General features: G+C 44.7%; 1 protein-coding gene across 6 annotated transcripts in view; it reads left to right on the top strand.

Annotated features, from left to right (window-relative positions):
• Nucleotides 1–15: 15 nt before the first annotated feature.
• elmo2 (engulfment and cell motility 2) overlaps nt 16–18,783 on the top strand; it is a 24,199-nt gene continuing 5,431 nt past the window's right edge. The window contains exons 1-16 of one of the 6 annotated variants that reach the window (XM_042090136.1): nt 16–116; nt 1,787–1,890; nt 6,116–6,221; nt 6,618–6,658; nt 9,209–9,281; nt 9,529–9,579; nt 9,949–10,118; nt 11,417–11,516; nt 13,204–13,349; nt 13,833–13,911; nt 15,292–15,327; nt 15,903–15,953; nt 16,983–17,105; nt 17,440–17,559; nt 17,953–18,057; nt 18,531–18,639. In XM_042090136.1, the coding sequence (XP_041946070.1) occupies nt 6,144–6,221; nt 6,618–6,658; nt 9,209–9,281; nt 9,529–9,579; nt 9,949–10,118; nt 11,417–11,516; nt 13,204–13,349; nt 13,833–13,911; nt 15,292–15,327; nt 15,903–15,953; nt 16,983–17,105; nt 17,440–17,559; nt 17,953–18,057; nt 18,531–18,639 (1,282 nt within the window). In that variant the 5' untranslated portion in view covers nt 16–116; nt 1,787–1,890; nt 6,116–6,143. Of the gene's footprint in view, nt 117–1,178; nt 1,196–1,786; nt 1,891–3,449; nt 3,567–6,115; nt 6,222–6,617; nt 6,659–9,208; nt 9,282–9,528; nt 9,580–9,948; nt 10,119–11,416; nt 11,517–13,203; nt 13,356–13,832; nt 13,912–15,291; nt 15,328–15,902; nt 15,954–16,982; nt 17,106–17,439; nt 17,560–17,952; nt 18,058–18,530; nt 18,640–18,783 lie in introns of those variants that run through there. The other 5 variants (XM_042090133.1, XM_042090134.1, XM_042090138.1 and 2 more) reach the window with 5 other exon arrangements.

Raw genomic sequence — 18,783 nt, 5'->3', positions numbered from 1 at the left:
ATGCTTTGTAGCCCGCCTAGAAGGCGAGGCTTCAGCGCACTTCGCCGCCTGAAAATGCACCCACCCGTAGATGTGCAGAAATCTAGCAGTGGCCCTGATTTGTCGGAAACCATGGGGTAAGGACTATACACTTATAAGCATGTTTTGCTTGTGCATTTCAAAAGAGTGTAGACTGCAATTTTAATGTCGAAATCAGGCGTTTCATAGAGTCGAAATGTTTTCGTAGGAAAATGGAAAGCGCAACAGGAATACATTGCGAATAGATAGCTGAACTCCACATTCTCGTCTCTATGAAGATCCCATTCGTATTCCTCAAAGGTTAGCATAGCTTTTACTGTACTGCAATGATGGTGACATTTGCCTAGGTTTGTGGTGGATTACATTGCCCATTTACTGTTTTATCCTATTCTTATAACGCTATGTGAACCACACCGATTTTAACCAGTGGCGATGTCGGTGTCATTAGCTAAACCAGTCTCAAGTAGCCATGACTTAACATTGCTGAATTCATCATCTGAGCACTCTGCTTGAGGCTTGATGTATGAATAATTGGCATAGCCTAGTAGACAAACTCAACACATTTTACTGCCCCATAGGAGACAGACAGCACGATAATGAGACGGCTTCAGTGCACAGTCGTCTAAATCATTCCTAACTTACAGTTCTATGGTTAAATAACAGGCTACTTGCCTGATGGTCCGCCTATTGCCTGTTCGTTTCAAACAGCCTATTGCCTAAATGACCATTGATTGAACAGATGCCTCTTTAGACGTGAAATGCAAGGTCGTTGGTCTAACTGGCTACTAATGTAGCCTAACTGTAGTGTGACTACTACTAGAACGATAGGCTGTCACATAAGGAATCCGTCTCTAGTCGAATATTTCAGCCGTCCTGTGCTTTCCAAAAAGCTTGTAGCCTACATAGACGAGCTAGATTTGTTCATGCGGTTGTCATGTATAGCCTAGCTTTACCGATAACCTATTTGATGCACAGTAGGCTAATGCCGTGTTTTAATTGGGGAAGGAGGTGGACTGAAGGTCTGAAACAGTTCTAACCAGTTAGGATACAATAGCTGCAATGGAGTTCCAATGATACGCTTGTGATTGAAGTTTGATTGATTTGCGTCATATGGTGGGTCTCTGATCTATCAGTGTTGCTGTTTTGACTACACTTGGAGATCAGGACAGAATTAAATGTATGTAACAAATAGCTACATAATGTCTTGATACATTGTTACTCTGTACCACGCACCCAGGTTCACACAGGTCACACATATCTGCGTGTTAGCACATACTTATATCTCTGTTGCTGTGTTATTACACTTTTGTGGTTGGCCTAGTGGTTGCTGAATAACAGCACCGCACAGCAACCGCACAGCCTGATCTAGCACCATGTTCATGACCATGCTTCATCCTAGAAATGAAACCATATTTCTCTCACACTCTTCTGAAATGGAACGAGCATTTTGGACGGTTTGAGGGTGTTCTGCTATTAAAGTAATTATACATAAGACCACCTACATGATATTAGAAGCCTGAAGCTGTGCATTTGTTGTGAAAATGTTTGAAGGTGATATATATATATATATATATATATATATATATATATATAACTATAAGCCTAAGACCTGTATGCATTTTGAAAATAGATACAATTAGATGGGTAGAGCTGGAAACCACATATTTCAGTATCTGCTGCTTTACGAAAATTTGTGCAGATGAGGCCTATGCACTGTGCACCCTTGGTTTTGCTTGTCCTAACAGGTGTTACTGCTGTTTCTCAACAGGGAAGCTGGGGTCTGAGTTGTGAGAGCGAGAAAGAGATAGAGATAGAGAGTGACCCGCGTGCTCTCTTAAGGTGTGCCGATCCTGTTCACTGTTCCTGTTGCAGGTATGCTCTATTAGTCATCATCATCATCATCATCATCATCTCTGTGCCATTCTTCTCATACCTCCACTGAAAGCATTCCTGAGAGAACATTGAAGATAGGGAAATACATCCAATGATAAGATCTTATAAACCAAGACTGGATTATAAATTGTTTTATTTAAAGCTTGGAAGGCTGTTTCTGTCTGTCGAGTGTGTGTGTGTGTGTGTGTGGGGGGGGGGGTTGTCCTAATGTCGTTCATGAGGCTGACAGGAAGTAGTAGGAAGTGTGTTTGTTGTTGCTGGGCATAGAATAGGTGTTTGTGTTCCTGCCCTCCTGTCTGTGGTAGCCTACGTACTTTGTGGTGGCTTAATCTAAGAACCACAACTGCAATTGAGCTTAGCTGAATCGACCATCAGAGGCTTTGCATTTTAAACATTGATAAAGAAAGAAAATGTGTCATTGTCTGTATCTCATCTCTGTTGAACTGCTCTGTAAAATGAAACACTTCATGTGAACATGTGGCTGCTCAAGTTGCGTCTCATCTCATCTGCACCGTTAAGGAGAAGGAGGTCTAGCCCACTAAATGAAGGTTCTTTCTCAGGCTAACCCAGGCATCTGTTTTCAATTCCCCACTTTATCGCCGAGGTTCAGGGGCTCTGCTGTGACTCCACAGGCCATGCTCAGCTCTCTCTCTCTCTCTCTCTCTCTCTCTCTCTCTCTCTCTCTCTCTCTCTCTCTCTCTCTCTCTCTCTCTCTCTCTCTCTCTCTCTCGACTGCCCCGGTCCGTGGTTTTTCCCACCATTGTGGTCGGCCAGGGGCATTCCACCAGAAAGCCTAAATTGTACATGGGATTCACGTAAAGCTATACTTACAGCATGTTGTTCTCTCGCACTGGGCCTTCACTACACTGGCGTATTCAGCAGACCAAGCTGGACAGACCAAACAACATGCATTAAAAGGCATGAAATAGTTCATGGCTGCCAGGAACTGTGCATGTGCATTTTTGTGCATAGGAATCTCAGTAATTTAGTCATTGTTTGGTGATGTGACAATGTGAATTCCTGGTTCTTTTGCAAGTAGCCTGTGTTGGTATTGCATGCTGGAAAGATATTATTTCTTCTGGAGTGGTAACAAGTCATTCGTTAAAAAGAATAATTTCACCTGCCAGTGATGTAACTGTGTTATAAACAAAGCAACATCCTTAAAATATCACAGCCAATCATAAGCAAGCTGAATGCTACACACTGCCGAAGGATATGACTGCAGTCAACAAGGGTTTCTGTTGGTCGGAATCTCAGCTATTTCTCTTTTCTTTCTTAATTTCAGATGTAGCTAAGCTGCATACAGAGAGCGCAGGACTTTTAGTACAATGAGTGGATGCCACGGAGAGTCCTTCTGAAAGAGCCCCTAATGAGTTTCCTCTCCCATGACCAGCACTGTTATGCTGTTGTAATGGACTGCTCAGTTTGCGCACTCACAATGCTCTGCTTTGTGCCACGGTCAGTGACAGGGGGTCCAGTTGTAACTGGAGTTGTGTGGCTCACAGTGTTAACGTTAACCGTCTCCGGTCTGATTCATGCCTCACAGCGTGAGTGTGCTTTTTCTGCCATTTACCCAAACAGAAGTCTTGACGAGTGAAGAATCTCGGACTCAAACGTCTCAAGGAGGGAAGTAAAGGTTCACTGGCAACGTCAAAGTAAGGAGTTGTCAAGAATGTAAAGGTTCACTGGTGTTTTAAAAGGACACAATTTCTGTAATTATAGATTTTTGGAGAGAGTTTTGTGTGTGTGTGTGCACACCCTCAGACAGACGTTCATGTTGAACCTGGCTTGGTCATTTTTTGACGACTTTAAAATGAAAGTGTATGAAGCCTCTTGTGCCATAAATTTCTGTGAAGTAAATCTGCAGATGTTACTAGGTCTGTTTTGTGTCAGGAGCCATGCGGTTGCTGCATCCTAGTTCCCAAGCTGAGCCGTATACCTGACCTGATTTTGGGTTGCTTCACAGGAAGTTTTAGTCAATCCACTTTCAGAACATAAATATTTCATGAGGTGACACCATTTAGTAAGTGTCTTTGATTCTGTGGTCAATAGCATTAGAAGCTCCATAATACAAACTTTCACTATCAAGCATATGTAAAGAGGGATCTTGTTTGTTGTGGTCATCCTGAAAGGATATAGACAAGTTTCCTCACAGCCGGTCGGTGAAAGATCGGCTAAACAAACATGGATGCCTTTTAGTGGCAGTCATACCGGGGCCTGCTGGCCCAGCCTGAGTGCCTCTCTCCCTGGAGACAGAGAAGGGATTCTGGGAGCAGACTTGCTCTCTGATGTCTTTGGGTTCGTTCCAGCCATTGTACATTTGGCAGAGGAGCAAGCGCTTTGACGTTTTCCTAAAACAAACCGGCTTTTTTGGACACCTAAATAAGCACCCTAACCCCTCCACCCAAGCCACTCCTGCCCCCCCCCCCCCCCTCTTCCCTATCCCAAGCCCCTCTCTCAGGGACTTTTCAGACGAACAGGAAGTGTGTGAATCAGGCTTGTTGCGCAGTTTCGGTCATCACCCAGTCAACTTGCTCTGTGCTTTGGCAATGTGGTCCACTCCAGCGCTTTGAGAATGGCCGGCAGGCATGAGAAAGTGACCGTGTGCAAAAACGCTGGCGTTTTATTGTCAGTGTTGGAGCTGCCCGCTGGGAAGCAGAGCGATCGCTGGATGACGGCTCTGGTCTCCGGCGTTGGATCCGAGTGGGTTTCGTGGCTGTGGAAGCACAGAAGCCGGAGCCCACGTAAAGGTGCAAGGGGCCTCCTGAGTGGGAGTGCAGTGCAGGCGCAGCCTGTCAGAGGCTCGCCAAGAGAGGAGTCGATTACGCCATGGTGCAAAATGTGGGCATGCATGTGTGCCTGCCAAACGTGTGTGTGTGTGTTGATGTTTGTGTGTGTGTGGGTCTGCCAAAGTGTGTTTGTGTGAGAGAGTGTGAGAGAAAGAGATGCAGAGCATCTACACGATGCGAAACTGTAGGTGTATTAAACCCATTTTAATCATTGAATGAGTTTTACAAACAGTGGCTCCAGGCAGTGAAAATCGTAATACAGGGCATGATGTCCTACTCCAGAAGGGTGCCTACCGAAACGGCTATACATCTGTCAGATTTGAGTTTTTTATTAGCCTATATGCTTTTGTCTAGCCTATTTTGCCGTTTTTTGACCACAGCACTCAAATAATCCCTGCTGTTGCGAGCCGTTGTGTCCTGAGGGGAAGGATTTGGGTAATGGCCCAGCTGTATGTCTCCGTGGTGAGGATTAAACCAAATGGATGCGGATCTCTTTCACCGCAGTGTCTCTTTTGCCCTTTTTAAGGTCTTCATATCCCCTTTTTGAAACACAGCCCTTTGCATTGACGTGTTGTGGGAAAGTTCGCCTGTCTGCACTTCAGTCTGCTCTCTCCAGGAAAGAGCTTTCATCATGGCCAGGACTCACTTAACCCAAATGGAGTGATTTCTGAAAAAAAAAATATATATATCCCATATGGTGCATTAGAGTATAGACCAGCATGAACAGTCTTTTATTAAACATAGAGACAAAGATCCTTGATTACTGACTCCCCTTCCACCGTCTTCTATAGAGATGCAACATGTCAAACATTTATCTGACAAACCTCAACAGCAGCTGTATTGTTTAAGTTGTGCTATTTCTCTACAATTGTATAAAATCAATAAAAGGAAAGCCAGAAAGTGTGAATGTCAGATCTCTAGTTGTTATTCAAATCTACAGTCATTCAGTTGGGTCATTTACAGATGAAGCATTAACACTACAGGGTAGAGAACTGCAGTATCTTCACAGGCAGTATTGTTGTCATGGTCACCGAATCTTGACTATTCTCGTTGAATCACTAGATTGTCAGTGAAGAATGGAAAAAATAGAAAAATAAAAGCTAGAAAGGATGCCACTTTTCATTTGAAAATAGCCTTTGGAATCATCAATATTAGCTCAGCTGCAATAACTGGTTCCTGACCATAGTAGTTCCTGACCACCAGATGAATATTTCTCTTCAGAAACAGGTCCAGTTCCAATTTTGTTACAGAAAAAGGCCCGAGAGTGTCTATTTCTCTTGTGTGTGGGGAGGCTAGGATACCCTGTGCTGTGTGTGCCCGTTGTGAGTGTAAATGTGTGTGTGTGCGCGTGTGTTTCTGCAGAGGGATTCTCCGTATGTGTGTCGACCTCATTCTCTCTCTCTCTCTCTCTGCAGTGCCGCACCAGCAGCGCGTAACAAAGCCATGCCTCCCCCGTCGGACATCGTGAAGGTGGCCATCGAGTGGCCTGGCGCCAACGCGCAGCTCATCGAGATCGACCAGGTTGGTGTCTGTGTGAATTGTAATTCACACATTGGGAAAGACAAGAGGAATCTCTCTGGTGCCTGAGGCTATTTTAGTCTATGGCCATCTTACTTCACTAAATAATTAAAGTAAAAAAACAAATCTTTTTCTTGTGGGCTTCCCAGGCAGATATAAACCAGAGTACTTGTGAGCTTTTACGTATGTGTGTGGTTAGATCAAGTCAGATGTCATTGAGTTTTTTTTTACATTTATTATTAACATATTTTATTATGTTTGCTCAGTTTACTTCAAACATCTACATATTAAAAGTAATGCCCTAATCCTTTTGCGAAAAAATAAGGTTTATGTTTTTTAGAGAGAGATTGTGTGAAACTGGTTGGAGTTTTTAACTTTCCTCCTTATTTGTGTTTGTAGAAGAAGCCCCTCTCCTCCATAATACGAGAAGTGTGTGATGGGTAAGAAACACACACACACACACACACACACACACACACACACACACACACACACACACAAAAAGAGAGAACAGCTTAATATGGCAGTATAGCAGGACTTTTTTTGTGCATTAGGATTTAATTGCCCAACAGTTTCACAACACAGTTGCAAAGTGGTGTTCACAGGATTTGTGATGTGTTTGCTTATGTAAGAACACCAAATGTACCATGTGTTTGAAAAACACACACACACACACAGACACAGTGCACACACACACACACACGCACAGAGAACACACACTCTCACACACACAGCACACACATGCACAGCACATACACATACACACACATAGCACACACACACACAAACACACACACACACACACACATACACATACACACAGAGAACACACACATACACATACACACACACACACAGCACACATACACATACACATACACATACACATGCACACACACACACACACACACACACACACACAAATACAAATGCAGAGCCACTTTCTCATGTGTTTTTGGAATACAAGGCAGACTATTACTGTGGTTTTGTGCGTTGATGTTGGGTGTGCAAGACAACGAGCAAAAATGGGAAAAAGATCTGTGCATTCCTCAACTGTGCATTCCTCAACCACTGTCTGCAATGCTGCTTCTGGTCCCCTGAGGCTCCCAGCATTTCGGAGAATCCAAACCCATTTCTGTGTTAGATTCAAGAATTCATCTCACAGTTTGTAAACATGGCAACTGGAAAAACAGACACACCTCCCCCCGCCCCCATCTCTCTCTAAATGCACCAGTTTTTATTCTGTCATCTTTGCATCAGCCAAGTGCTCTCATTAAGAAGACCCAATGAACTCTCATTCTTCTGACTGAGTGCTGGAGCCAAATGAAAGGGGAGTGATATGTCGTGCCTCTCCGTGCTCCCCCGTCATGTCTGCCATACTGTTTCTCTCCTCCTCCTGCGGCTAGCCCTGTCTGTCCGTCTCTTTCACTTTCCTCAGCCGTGTTCTTCAAAGGCCTTGTTCCTAGACTAATAAAGGCCAGCTAATGGTCCGCAGATGGTAGCCAGACGCAGCACTGGAAGACTTCGCTGCTTATATAATCACTTTAATTGCTTTCCCTATGCCAGTCTGAGGGATTTCTCTCTCTCTCTCTCTCTGTCTGTGTTTCTCTTTTATTTTTCCCTCTCTTCCCCCATCTCTCTCTCTCCCTCTCTCTATGGCTCTCTCTCTCTTTCCTTCTCTCCGACTTCCCTCTGTCCATGCTTCTCAAATCCCTCTGGGAGCATTATATACTGTTCATTGTCCTTCCATATCCTATTGTTTCACATAAACTCCCCTTTTCCCCCCCCGATGTGCAGTTTTCTCCATTCAGTGTCCTGCTGTCTTTCATAGACTCCTCTTCTCTCTCTGCCTATTCCTCCCACTCATCCCTCTCTCTCTCTTCCTTTCTCTCTCCCTCTATCTCCCTCTCTCTCTTCCTTTTTTACACATCTTGCATGCTGACACAACGCCTACTGAAGGTCCACCTCCCTATCAGTGCCTCCATCTGGACGGTTTAACAACCCAAAGAACAAGCAACACTGGTATTGGCTCTAGCCAAGAACCACAGATACGTCAGAACCTGAACTAGACCACAAGTTCACCATCAGACCTCCAAAACCATCATATTTCCACCTCAGTTTCTGCTTTTGCTCTGTGTACTGTGTGGTACAAATGGCTATTTGTTTCTCTTCTCTAAATGTGCCTTTATTTGCAAACCCTGAATTATAGAGAGGCTAAGAAGATATGTAATGAAGATATGCAGTGATGAATCTGTGCCTTGTATAATCCAGTTAGTTGTGGTGTGTTGGCTCCAACAAATTGAGTGGAGAACACAAAATATAAGCTCGCACTGAAAGAGGATATAGAACACTAAATAAAAGTCCACTCGGAACATTTCTAATCTTACAGACTTCACATGCAAATGCCTAATATTTACAGTATTGTGTAAACATTTTGGGTCACCCCATCCTTAGAGCAAACAAAAACTCTTGGATTTGCCAAGATAAAAAGGAACTGACACAGAGAGTCATTGACCAGTGGCACATTCGAAATGACCAATTAGAGGGCATTCCCACAAACATAACAATCCCGGGTATGACGTACAGTCTGCAAGTGTATTTTCTCAGGCAAAGTATTTTCACTATCGGAAATGTACATTGTATTGTTCAAATGTACAGTTGTATTGAGACATATTTAAATGTCACAAAATAATTCGTACGTAGTACGTATCAAACACTGGAAATGTTAAGCATTCACATGTGAAGTCTGTTAGGCAATACATTTCCCTAGTAGACTTTTTTGTTTGTGTTTTCATCCATTGACTGTGAACTTCATTTTCCGTGATCTCTAAGAGGACACATGAACTGGTGAATGAAACGGCTCGCCCTTCTCAGAGATATGAGGACTGAATGAATAGACTGAACGTGCCTGTGTCTGTGTCTGATAGAGGTCATGCCAAGGCTCTTAGTGTAATTACAGTGGCCACTTGCTGCGTGTGTGTCTCTCGCAGCTGGTCTTTGTCTGGGTCGGAGCAGTTTGCCCTGCGCTACGCTGACGGCCCTCAACTGTACATCACAGAGCAGGTGAGACTGTACGCTCAAGCATGCGGACACACACACACACACACACATACACACAGACAAAAGCATAAGATATACCACAAAGTATTTCTATGTGAAGTATAAAACTCTCAGGTAGCCCTCATGACACACAAGCTCTTTATTTTTGTACAAAGCTAATTGGAAATTGATTTGATTTACGATAAGATTTGATTTAATCCAAAACGGATTAATTTAATCTAATCCAAGCCCTGAATTCCTTTTTCTACAGAGCCGTGGTGAGATCAAGAATGGGACCATCCTTCGACTAGCCATCTCCCCGGTAAGCTTCTAACGTTTATTTGGGAATTTGAGGGTATTACACATGAATGTTTCAGTGCACATGGCCGTCATTTGCCCTGCACTGAGATTGACTGTACATGGTCACCGCCCAGGCAGCAGCTGGCGGTTATTTCCAAATGGCCAGCGCTTGCCTTGGAACAGTGTGAGTGTAACAGTCAGGGTCGTGTCTGCCGAAAAACGGAGCTCGTTATCTCTTTCACTGATCCCTGTCCCCTGCGCGCAGCGAGCGACTAATGAGAGGCCTGTAATTGGGGGAGATCATGGGCCGCCTCTGCCCCCCGCTGGTCTCCCACGCGTGACCTTTGCACCCCCCGTCTGCCCCCACTACACCCAACCCTTGTCCCCGCAGGCTCGGGCAGCGCGGCAGCTGCTGGACAGAATCCAGTCGCACGGGATCGATGCGCGCCTCGAGGCCCTGAAGGAGCTGGCCAAGCTGTCGGCCGACCCCACCTTCGCCACCGAGTTCATCAACATGGACGGAATCAGCACTCTGGCACGCCTGGTGGAGAGTGGCACACAGTGAGTCTCGGGCCTCGCCTCTGGACGGATGCGGTCGCATGGGAGGTGGACAACTCTGGCTTCAGAAAGTTAAAGTCCACTAAAGTTCACTACCAGGAATTGGTTCTACCAGTACACTTTGACTAATTTGCTGGCATCACAGGGAATTTCACTAATTAGCCGATCCTAGGCAATTGAACAGTATAGATATCTTACAGTAAAGAGAAAGCAAAACGTTAATCATCCCTTTTCCAACAATGCGGTTGATTACTTACATTACAGGAAGAGGCAGGATATGTGTAGCCAACTGCCATCTTGGTGTTACAAACTGCCCCCGTACATTTATATGGGGGATTATGTAAGTGCTGTGTCTCATCATTATAAGGTCTCTGATCTGCTTAGCTGGAGAGTTGTTCTAATTAGAATTAGCTGGTTTAGTGAATGAGTATGCGATAGCACTTTTGCTTTCTGAAGCTGGGTCATCCACCTCTGCATGTAAACCGGGTGGGGTGACATAAGCTGTCTGTGATCGATTAGAAAGACTGTACCTCGGAGAACAATGTTGTGATTTGCTGCAGTCTTCTTTTCCGCTTGTGGCAGACTGAGCTCTGTTTTCAAAACAGCTGAGATAGATACATATTAATTTGGTCCTTTTGGATATTCATGCTGTGCCAAATGTTCAGACAACAGCTACAGAATAACAATGACACCAACAACCAGTACACATAACAGCAATAAGCAGTACACATATCTCTACTGATCTCTACATTATAGAAGAGTACAGTACACATAACACCATCAACCAGTACACATAACACAAATAAGCAGTACACATATCTCTACCGATCTCTACATTATAGAAGAGTACAGCACACATAACACCAATAAGCAGTACACATATCTCTACCGATCTCTACATTATAGAAGAGTACAGTGCAGTGTGATCAGTATCTTATGTATAGTAAGTGCAGTATTATCTCTCAGAGGTGCAAGTGTCAACCGTGTAATACTGGTAGGGACGAATGATCTGCGAGCCTGGTTGGTTCAGAGGGACAGCACCCTGTACCATCTACCTGATGACAGCAGTTCATACACCTGGTAGAGGGGATGTAATGTGTCCCTACTAATAGGCTGTGCTTTCCTTACCACTCAGGATTCACAGATCATTGTCGTGGAATTTTGCTGTTGTCCAGCAAAATGCATGGTTTTGCATGGGTTTTAAACCACCTGATATCACATGGGTTCTATTTCTCAGTTCAGTTTCAGTGTGGAGACCGTTGTACTGTTTGACCTGCTCAACTGTGTTTGTCCTCTCGTAGTTTTGGTGAGATGCTGGCCTTCACTCTCACAGCGTTCCTGGAGCTGATGGACCATGGCATCGTGTCCTGGGACCTCATCTCTCTCTCCTTCATAAAGCAGGTGAGAGAAACACAACTGACCGCTGGCTAACGAAAGTGCACTAATTCTTTAGTTTTGCACTAATTCTGCAGCAGGTTGTGCAGTGTTTTGCACTAATTGTGCACTCACTTCAGGGAGCAGGTTATGCAGTGTTTTGCACTAATTCTGCAGCAGGTTGTGCAGTGTTTTGCACTAATTGTGCACTCTCTTCAAGGAGCAGGTTATGCAGTGTTTTGCACTAATTGTGCACTCTCTTCAAGGAGCAGGTTGTGCAGTGTTTTGCATTAATTGTGCACTCACTTCAGGGAGCAGGTTATGCAGTGTTTTGCACTAATTCTGCAGCAGGTTGTGCAGTGTTTTGCACTAATTGTGCACTCTCTTCAGGGAGCAGGTTATGCAGTGTTTTGCACTAATTCTGCAGCAGGTTGTGCAGTGTTTTGCACTAATTGTGCACTCTCTTCAGGGAGCAGGTTGTGCAGTGTTTTGCACTAATTGTGCAGCAGGTTGTGCAGTGTTTTGCACTAATTGTGCACTCTCTTCAGGGAGCAGGTTGTGCAGTGTTTTGCACTAATTGTGCACTCTCTTCAGGGAGCAGCACAAGGGGTGAGGGAGCAAGAATGCAGTTGTGAGTCCTCACAGTGATTTAGAGCAGAACAGAACAGTTTGTCCCTGTGGCCCGGTCCCGGGGGGTCCAACAGCACCAGAGCTGTCATGAGCCACATGTGTCGGAGAACCTACCTGCGTCAGTCAGTGGAGCAGTATTTTCTCATCAACAGAGGAGCAAACTCGCTTATCACTACTGGCAATAAAATCCACCTCATCATGTAGGGGTTTTGTGAGGAGAGCAATCATCCATCTTTTTTCTTTCTCTCTCTCTAATTGCTTCACCTCTGAACTGTCATCCCCTGCCATTACTGAGTGGGAGTGCTTGTTACCTAGCAACTTTTAGTTTTGGACCGGAGTTTTCCGCAGTTGTCTAGTCTGTGAATCATTTTCTTTTTGTACTGTTTCCATGCTTCTCCAGTCTCAAGAGGGCATGAGCATACAAACGTATCAAGTTGTGAGGCTACTGCACTCACATATTTTCACATAATAGCCACATTGTTTGCCATTTACTACCAAGCTCTTATTTGAAGACACAAAGCATTCGTAGTTTTTATATCTTTGTGTATTTCAGCCCATACAATGGGATTTTGAACAGTGTCAAACCATGGAAGCAGATGTGATCTGGGCTTTATGCCATGGTAATATTGTCAGCAGTTAACATAACAGTTTAAGACACATAACAGGTTAATGTGTCCATTCATGGAACATTTCAGACACTACAGATATTAAGTCTTTGATGATTCACAGCCCAGCTGTGGATAGGCGTTTAGGGCTGGTCTCCCTAGTCTGAGACTAAAAGAGACAAATCACTGAAGAAGAGTATTCAGTCTATGGCAAGGCTTAATCCATGTCTGGGAAAGTCGCCCTCAAACATTAGGCCAATGTCGAACCTCCAAAAGAATAGAATAGTCTGAGGAAGAGCCGCACGGAAACGTCACAATCAAAATAAAAAAAAAACTATGAATGGGAGCTATCTAGTGTGCGGATTATCTCTTATTCCTTTGGATATTCTTGTACTGGATCCTGCACCCATCCAATGTTTGGCCTGGGATGTGCGCGGCCTCACACTGCTTCTTCAATGTCCAACCTCCCCCGTCCCTAGATTGCGGGCTACGTGAACCAGCCCATGGTGGACGTGTCCATCCTCCAGCGCTCGCTGGCCATTCTGGAGAGCATGGTGCTGAACAGCCACAGCCTGTACCACCGCGTGGCCCAGGAGATCACTGTGGGACAGCTCATCGGACACCTGCAAGTGTGAGCACAGACACGCACACATGCACGCACGCACACACACGCCGCCTCTGCGGAGAGGCCCGCCGACTCACACACACCCTCGGAGGCTCACACACACGCACGCACGCACGCACGCACCCATTCATCCCATGCGGAGACGGTAAGCTTGGCCCAGTGGCCAGTTGCCATGTTCAGGCCTAGACAGCAAATGCTGCTAAATGACTTTTTGATTGCTGATTTAATAGCACAATAAATAGCTAATTTACTTGGGAGTTTGTTAAACACTGCAGTTGTAATTGCAGTGTAATGTAATGTCATTCATTGGCTTGGAACTGCTTGAGTGTTATTAGATTCCCTTCAGTGGGATTTATACTGAGTGGGATTTTCTCGGAGGCTAGCCCCGTAGGTTGTCCGCGCTCGTAGACAGTCTGAATGTATTGGAGCATGCCAAGAACAAGATACCTCTAACTGTGTGCTCCACGGCCCATGTGCCCTCAGGTCAAATCAGGAGATCCAGACGTACGCCATCGCGCTCATCAATGCCCTCTTTCTCAAAGCTCCTGAGGACAGGCGACAGGTGGGTACTCATTTATCACACGACCATCTAACCATAACACTCCCCCCATACACACACACACACACAAATATACACATGCCTCAGCAACAAACATCCACCCCATTGTCACCGTCCATGTGCACACACACACACACACACACACACACACATGTACACATGTGTCTCAACCAAGCGTGACCGCATGTGCTCACCCCCCCCCCCACTAGGACTCCCTGCTGAAAGATGAGTGTGTGTGTAGTGTGTCACAACAGCCCATCACTCAGTGCTTACACACCTCTGCGTGGTGTCTCCGCTCTCCGAGCGAGGGGACTTTTATTGTGGAAGATTTATGTCCATCCTTGGCGCCCTGTGATCTCCCAGTCTGGGAACATTAGGCGGACTTCCTGATCCTCTCTAGTGTGCCCAGTGTGTGTGATGTAGCAGAATGCTGACCATGCCATGGTGATTTGCTTGATCTCGAGATAGCGCTTGAGTAATGGCTTCACGTTAAATAGACTCACAAATTCACTGTGTATCCTCACTGAATTATAAACTGCTTTAGATAAAACCGTTCACCTGATCGAAAGCTTGTGCATGTCTGTACACGGGAATGCGTACTTAATGCTCCTCCTATGTAAATCCCGTCTGCCCATGGTGGGAAACATGCTAGCATAACACAATAGATATGAGATATGAACGTGGCACCCCCCATCCCCTCCCCCCCTTAACCTTTTGTCATGTTCTCATGGAGAGTTACACACACAAGTGTCTGAGCGCAGCAGGGATGGCAGCCATTTTGTCTGGGTCACCATGGGAACTGCCTTTGGCAGGCTCAGCGTGACAGCTGTAGTTGTAGAGTAGTGCTTTGGTGTGGAGTGACACAAGTGGCGCTCATTCATTGTTCTCACAAGTGGCACGTCGCCCACGCTCATTGGCTGACTCCTCCTCTACTTCTTTTCATCATCTGTTCCTTGTTTTTTTTTCTTCTTCTCCTCCTTCTTCTTGTTCTTCTTTGCCAACCTTTGAAAAAGTTTTTTTTGCGTCTGAGCGCCAGTGACTCACCGGGAAGGCGGCTGCATGCTTATGCAAATGGGTAAAATCCGTTGGGGTGTCATGTGGCCACTCTCTCTGTGTGAGGCTCTGCCCCGCTGTGCTTGTGCTGGGCTTTGAAGTGCCCCCAGCTGCCAGGCGGTTCCACCGTACTTTGGCTGTGCTGTATATCTGTTGTACTCTGTCTGCTGTGCCCATCTCTGTGCATGCCAGCCTACCCGCTCTCTCGTGATGTGTGCCCGTGTTTCATGGTCTGTGTGTATAAGTGTTGCACTCTCTCTCTTTCCATTGCTGTCCCACCTGCATCCCCCACTCCCCCCACCCCACCCCCCCAACACCCTCGTCCCTCAGGAGGAGCATACTAACCCACTGGACCAGCGGCTCACTGTGAGTAATCACACCGGGACTACGTTTACCACAATGCCTTTCACCTGACCCACCCGCACGCAACCATTTTAACACCAAGGGAACCAGCCCAAATGCCTGAATATAAATATGAGTATGAGAGATCCTCAGGCGTCTGTGCATTGGAACTTTTTGTAGAACAGGAGATGACATGCTTTGTCTCCCCACTTTAGAGAATATTACAAACCGGCTTGCTTGGTTACAAAAATCATACCTAATATTTTGATGTCATCCCTTTGCATTGCACTACCATTCCATTACTATTACAACAGAGGAAGCATGTAGAATACAGAAACTGATGTGGATGTAGTTATAGATGTTGTTTGTAGATTTAACAGTTCATAGATATTTATAGATATACAGTATTAGTCAGCTGTATATGCAGTATTAATCAGCAAGCTTGTAGTTAGTTTCTCACGGTGCATGTGCCAGGATGCCAGACATTGGCAGTCATTCAGCTTAGACCTGTCCCGCTCTTGCTCCAGGCCAGGTGGGACTGATCTCTCCCCGCATGGAGCGCTTGTCTCTGATTGGACGTTCTTGTGTTCTCTCCACAGGAAATGGCAAGCACCTTGGCCCAGAAGCACCTCCGATCCATCATCCTCAATGTAGGTGTCAAAGCCTTTAGTGGTGCTTCTGTAATTCTAGTGAACATTGACCTCTAAAATGTATCTTACAAATTCATGCAGCTTACACACAGAATATTTATTAGAATATCATCTAAATAGAATATTTTATTAGCCATTTTGTTGTTTTGAAGAAATCAAGTCTTGCTGAAGCTAAGAATTTTACCCAGTGGTCCTGCAACATTAATGAATGTGGAGAACTCTTTTAGCTAAATAAAATATGCATCCTCATATCTCTGTGTTTAATAAATCAAATATTGTGGTGGAAGTTCAAAAATGTGCCTAGCAAAGTAATAATGCTCAAATAGAATGAAAAGTAAGAATAAAAAGAGTTAGAAACTGAACATTTTTCAGCTGTTTAAAGTTAAAGCAACATTATGGAACAGTTTGGTACTTTCTGACTTATGTTAGTATGTTTTATTTTCATGTCCAATTTAATGTTGATATATTTGGTTATATGAAGGATAGATAAGCACATAAACAGATCTTGTCGTGTCGTTCCCATTAGCCCTAAAGAATTTGCACTATGTACTGTAGTTCTATGTTGGGCTGGAATACCTCGCAAACATAAACAGTAAGAAAGGCTTCCACAGCACGGCATTGTCAACTATGTCATCAAAAGAGACCAGTTGGCCTGTTAGCTTTAAACAAACTTTCCAAGACAACTGCTATTTGTGGTGTTTCCCGGGTTTTTGTGTGCCATTAAGGTCGTTAGTCCACTAGCGTTAGACCAAAACTCCTTACGGCTGCTTTAAGTCATCATCAATGCAGTGTGACGCCAGGGGACACCATTTTGAGCACAGACGCATCCAGCAGAATGAACTTGAGCTGAATGACAAGGGTGTATCGCTATGGCGACAGCAGTGCAGGAATGGCCAGGGAGGAATCAATAGCAGAAGATGGCACAGGAGTCTCCTCTGAGTGCCTCTCTTTCATCTGTTCTCTCTCTCTCTCTCTCACACTCACACACACACACACACACACACACACACACACACCTTCCCTGTGTAGCACATCATCAGAGGGAATCGACCAATCAAAGCGGAAATGGCCCACCAGCTCTACGTGCTGCAGGTCCTGACATTTAATCTGCTGGAGGAGCGCATGATGACCAAAATGGATCCCACTGATCAGGTACAATTCGAACACTACTGATTTGATTTCCTGTCAGAATGGATTTTAGAATCACATGTTATCAAAATACAGGACATTCCACAATAGAACTCAATACAACCCATTATGTTTTTCCATTATGAAATCACGGGTAAAACAGTGAAGAAAAAATAAATACCCTAAACAAACACTCTTTGTCTTTTTCATAATAGAACTTCATAATAGAGCTGGCTTCTACTGGAAATAGGGCCTGGAGACTTTATATACAGAAAATGGGAATATTATATAACCTAGAATAATTAGGAACAATGTGAGATATTTTCAACACAATTCTTAATGTATGGATTATCTTTAGGCGCAGAGAGACATTATATTTGAGTTGAGACGGATTGCCTTCGATGGAGACAATGACCCCAGCAACACAGAGAAGAGGAAGGCCATGTACACCAAGGACTACAAGATGCTGGGCTTTACTGTGAGTGCCACTAGCTCCCCCTGGTGACACAGCTGTGCTATTACCATGCATGCAGCCCACGCTAATGAGGACAGGCTGTTATGATGAGGGGGTTTCTGAAGTGAACTTGGTGACGCAGTGAGAATTATTTCTAATTTAGTGAAAGTCATTGAGACGATTCAGATGAACACTAATCTTGTCAAAATTCGTATCAGTTGTATTTATGAACACCAATTACTCAATGATTCAGAGTCCGTTCCCATTTAAGGATGTTTTGGTTGAAAATGTCAGGTAGCAGTATGGATATTTGTGGGTACCAGTAAGATGCTGTTATTGACCTGGGTGCTGTGCTGTCTGCTGCTGTAGTCTTGGCTGGCACATTTATCATTCCTCCCTGTGTGTGATTTTTTGCAGAACCATGTAAACCCAGCCATGGACTTCACCCAGACTCCCCCGGGGATGTTGGCCCTGGATAACATGCTCTACCTGGCCAAGCTGCACCAAGACACCTACATCAGGGTGAGACCTTACCCTAGCCGCAAAGCATATCAACCAGACGTTACAGAAATCAGCAGTAACGTTTCCAGTGCAATCTCCCCATGGCCCTGGCGTCTCTTAGCATTTCTGGAATTTTCTGCAGAAGTTTACAGGAGTGTCTAAACCACCCAGTATGCAGCGTCAGCCATGTTGTTCCTTCCTGGATCACGTCTCACCAGGCTTTGGCACTGTCATAAAGGGTCCATCTGCAAACATCTGGAGCTGCTTATTTTCATCTTTCAGTTTTGATTTGCCCTTTAAAAGACAGAGCTGACACTGTGTATAATAAGTAATGCCTGTAAATAATTTTGGGCTGGATTCCGTGCCCTTGTAGGCTTCTGCTTATTCACTTCAGCTGTTTATTTGAACGTTTATTTAGTGGCTATGGGATGAAGTGCCAAGACTACATGAAGCTATTAAGAAAGAGATGATGTCTTTTTTGCCCTTGTCCTTAGATTGTTCTGGAAAATAGCAGTCGTGAGGACAAACATGAGTGTCCCTTTGGCCGCTGTGCCATCGAGCTCACACGCATGCTGTGTGAGATCCTACAAGTAGGAGAACTACGTAAGTGCAGGGAAACATACACATTCAAACACACACTCTTCCTTCACAACCATTAGTATCATCTATGGTGATGATATCATTGATTTTTTTCCTAATGTTTACATAAATATAAGGTAGAATCCTAATAAGCCAAGTATATACCAG

The sequence above is a fragment of the Alosa sapidissima genome, chromosome 4 (assembly GCF_018492685.1).
Source record: "Alosa sapidissima isolate fAloSap1 chromosome 4, fAloSap1.pri, whole genome shotgun sequence".
In the NCBI taxonomy this organism is placed as follows: domain Eukaryota; kingdom Metazoa; phylum Chordata; class Actinopteri; order Clupeiformes; family Clupeidae; genus Alosa; species Alosa sapidissima.
This window is presented reverse-complemented; position numbering and strand designations above follow the sequence as displayed.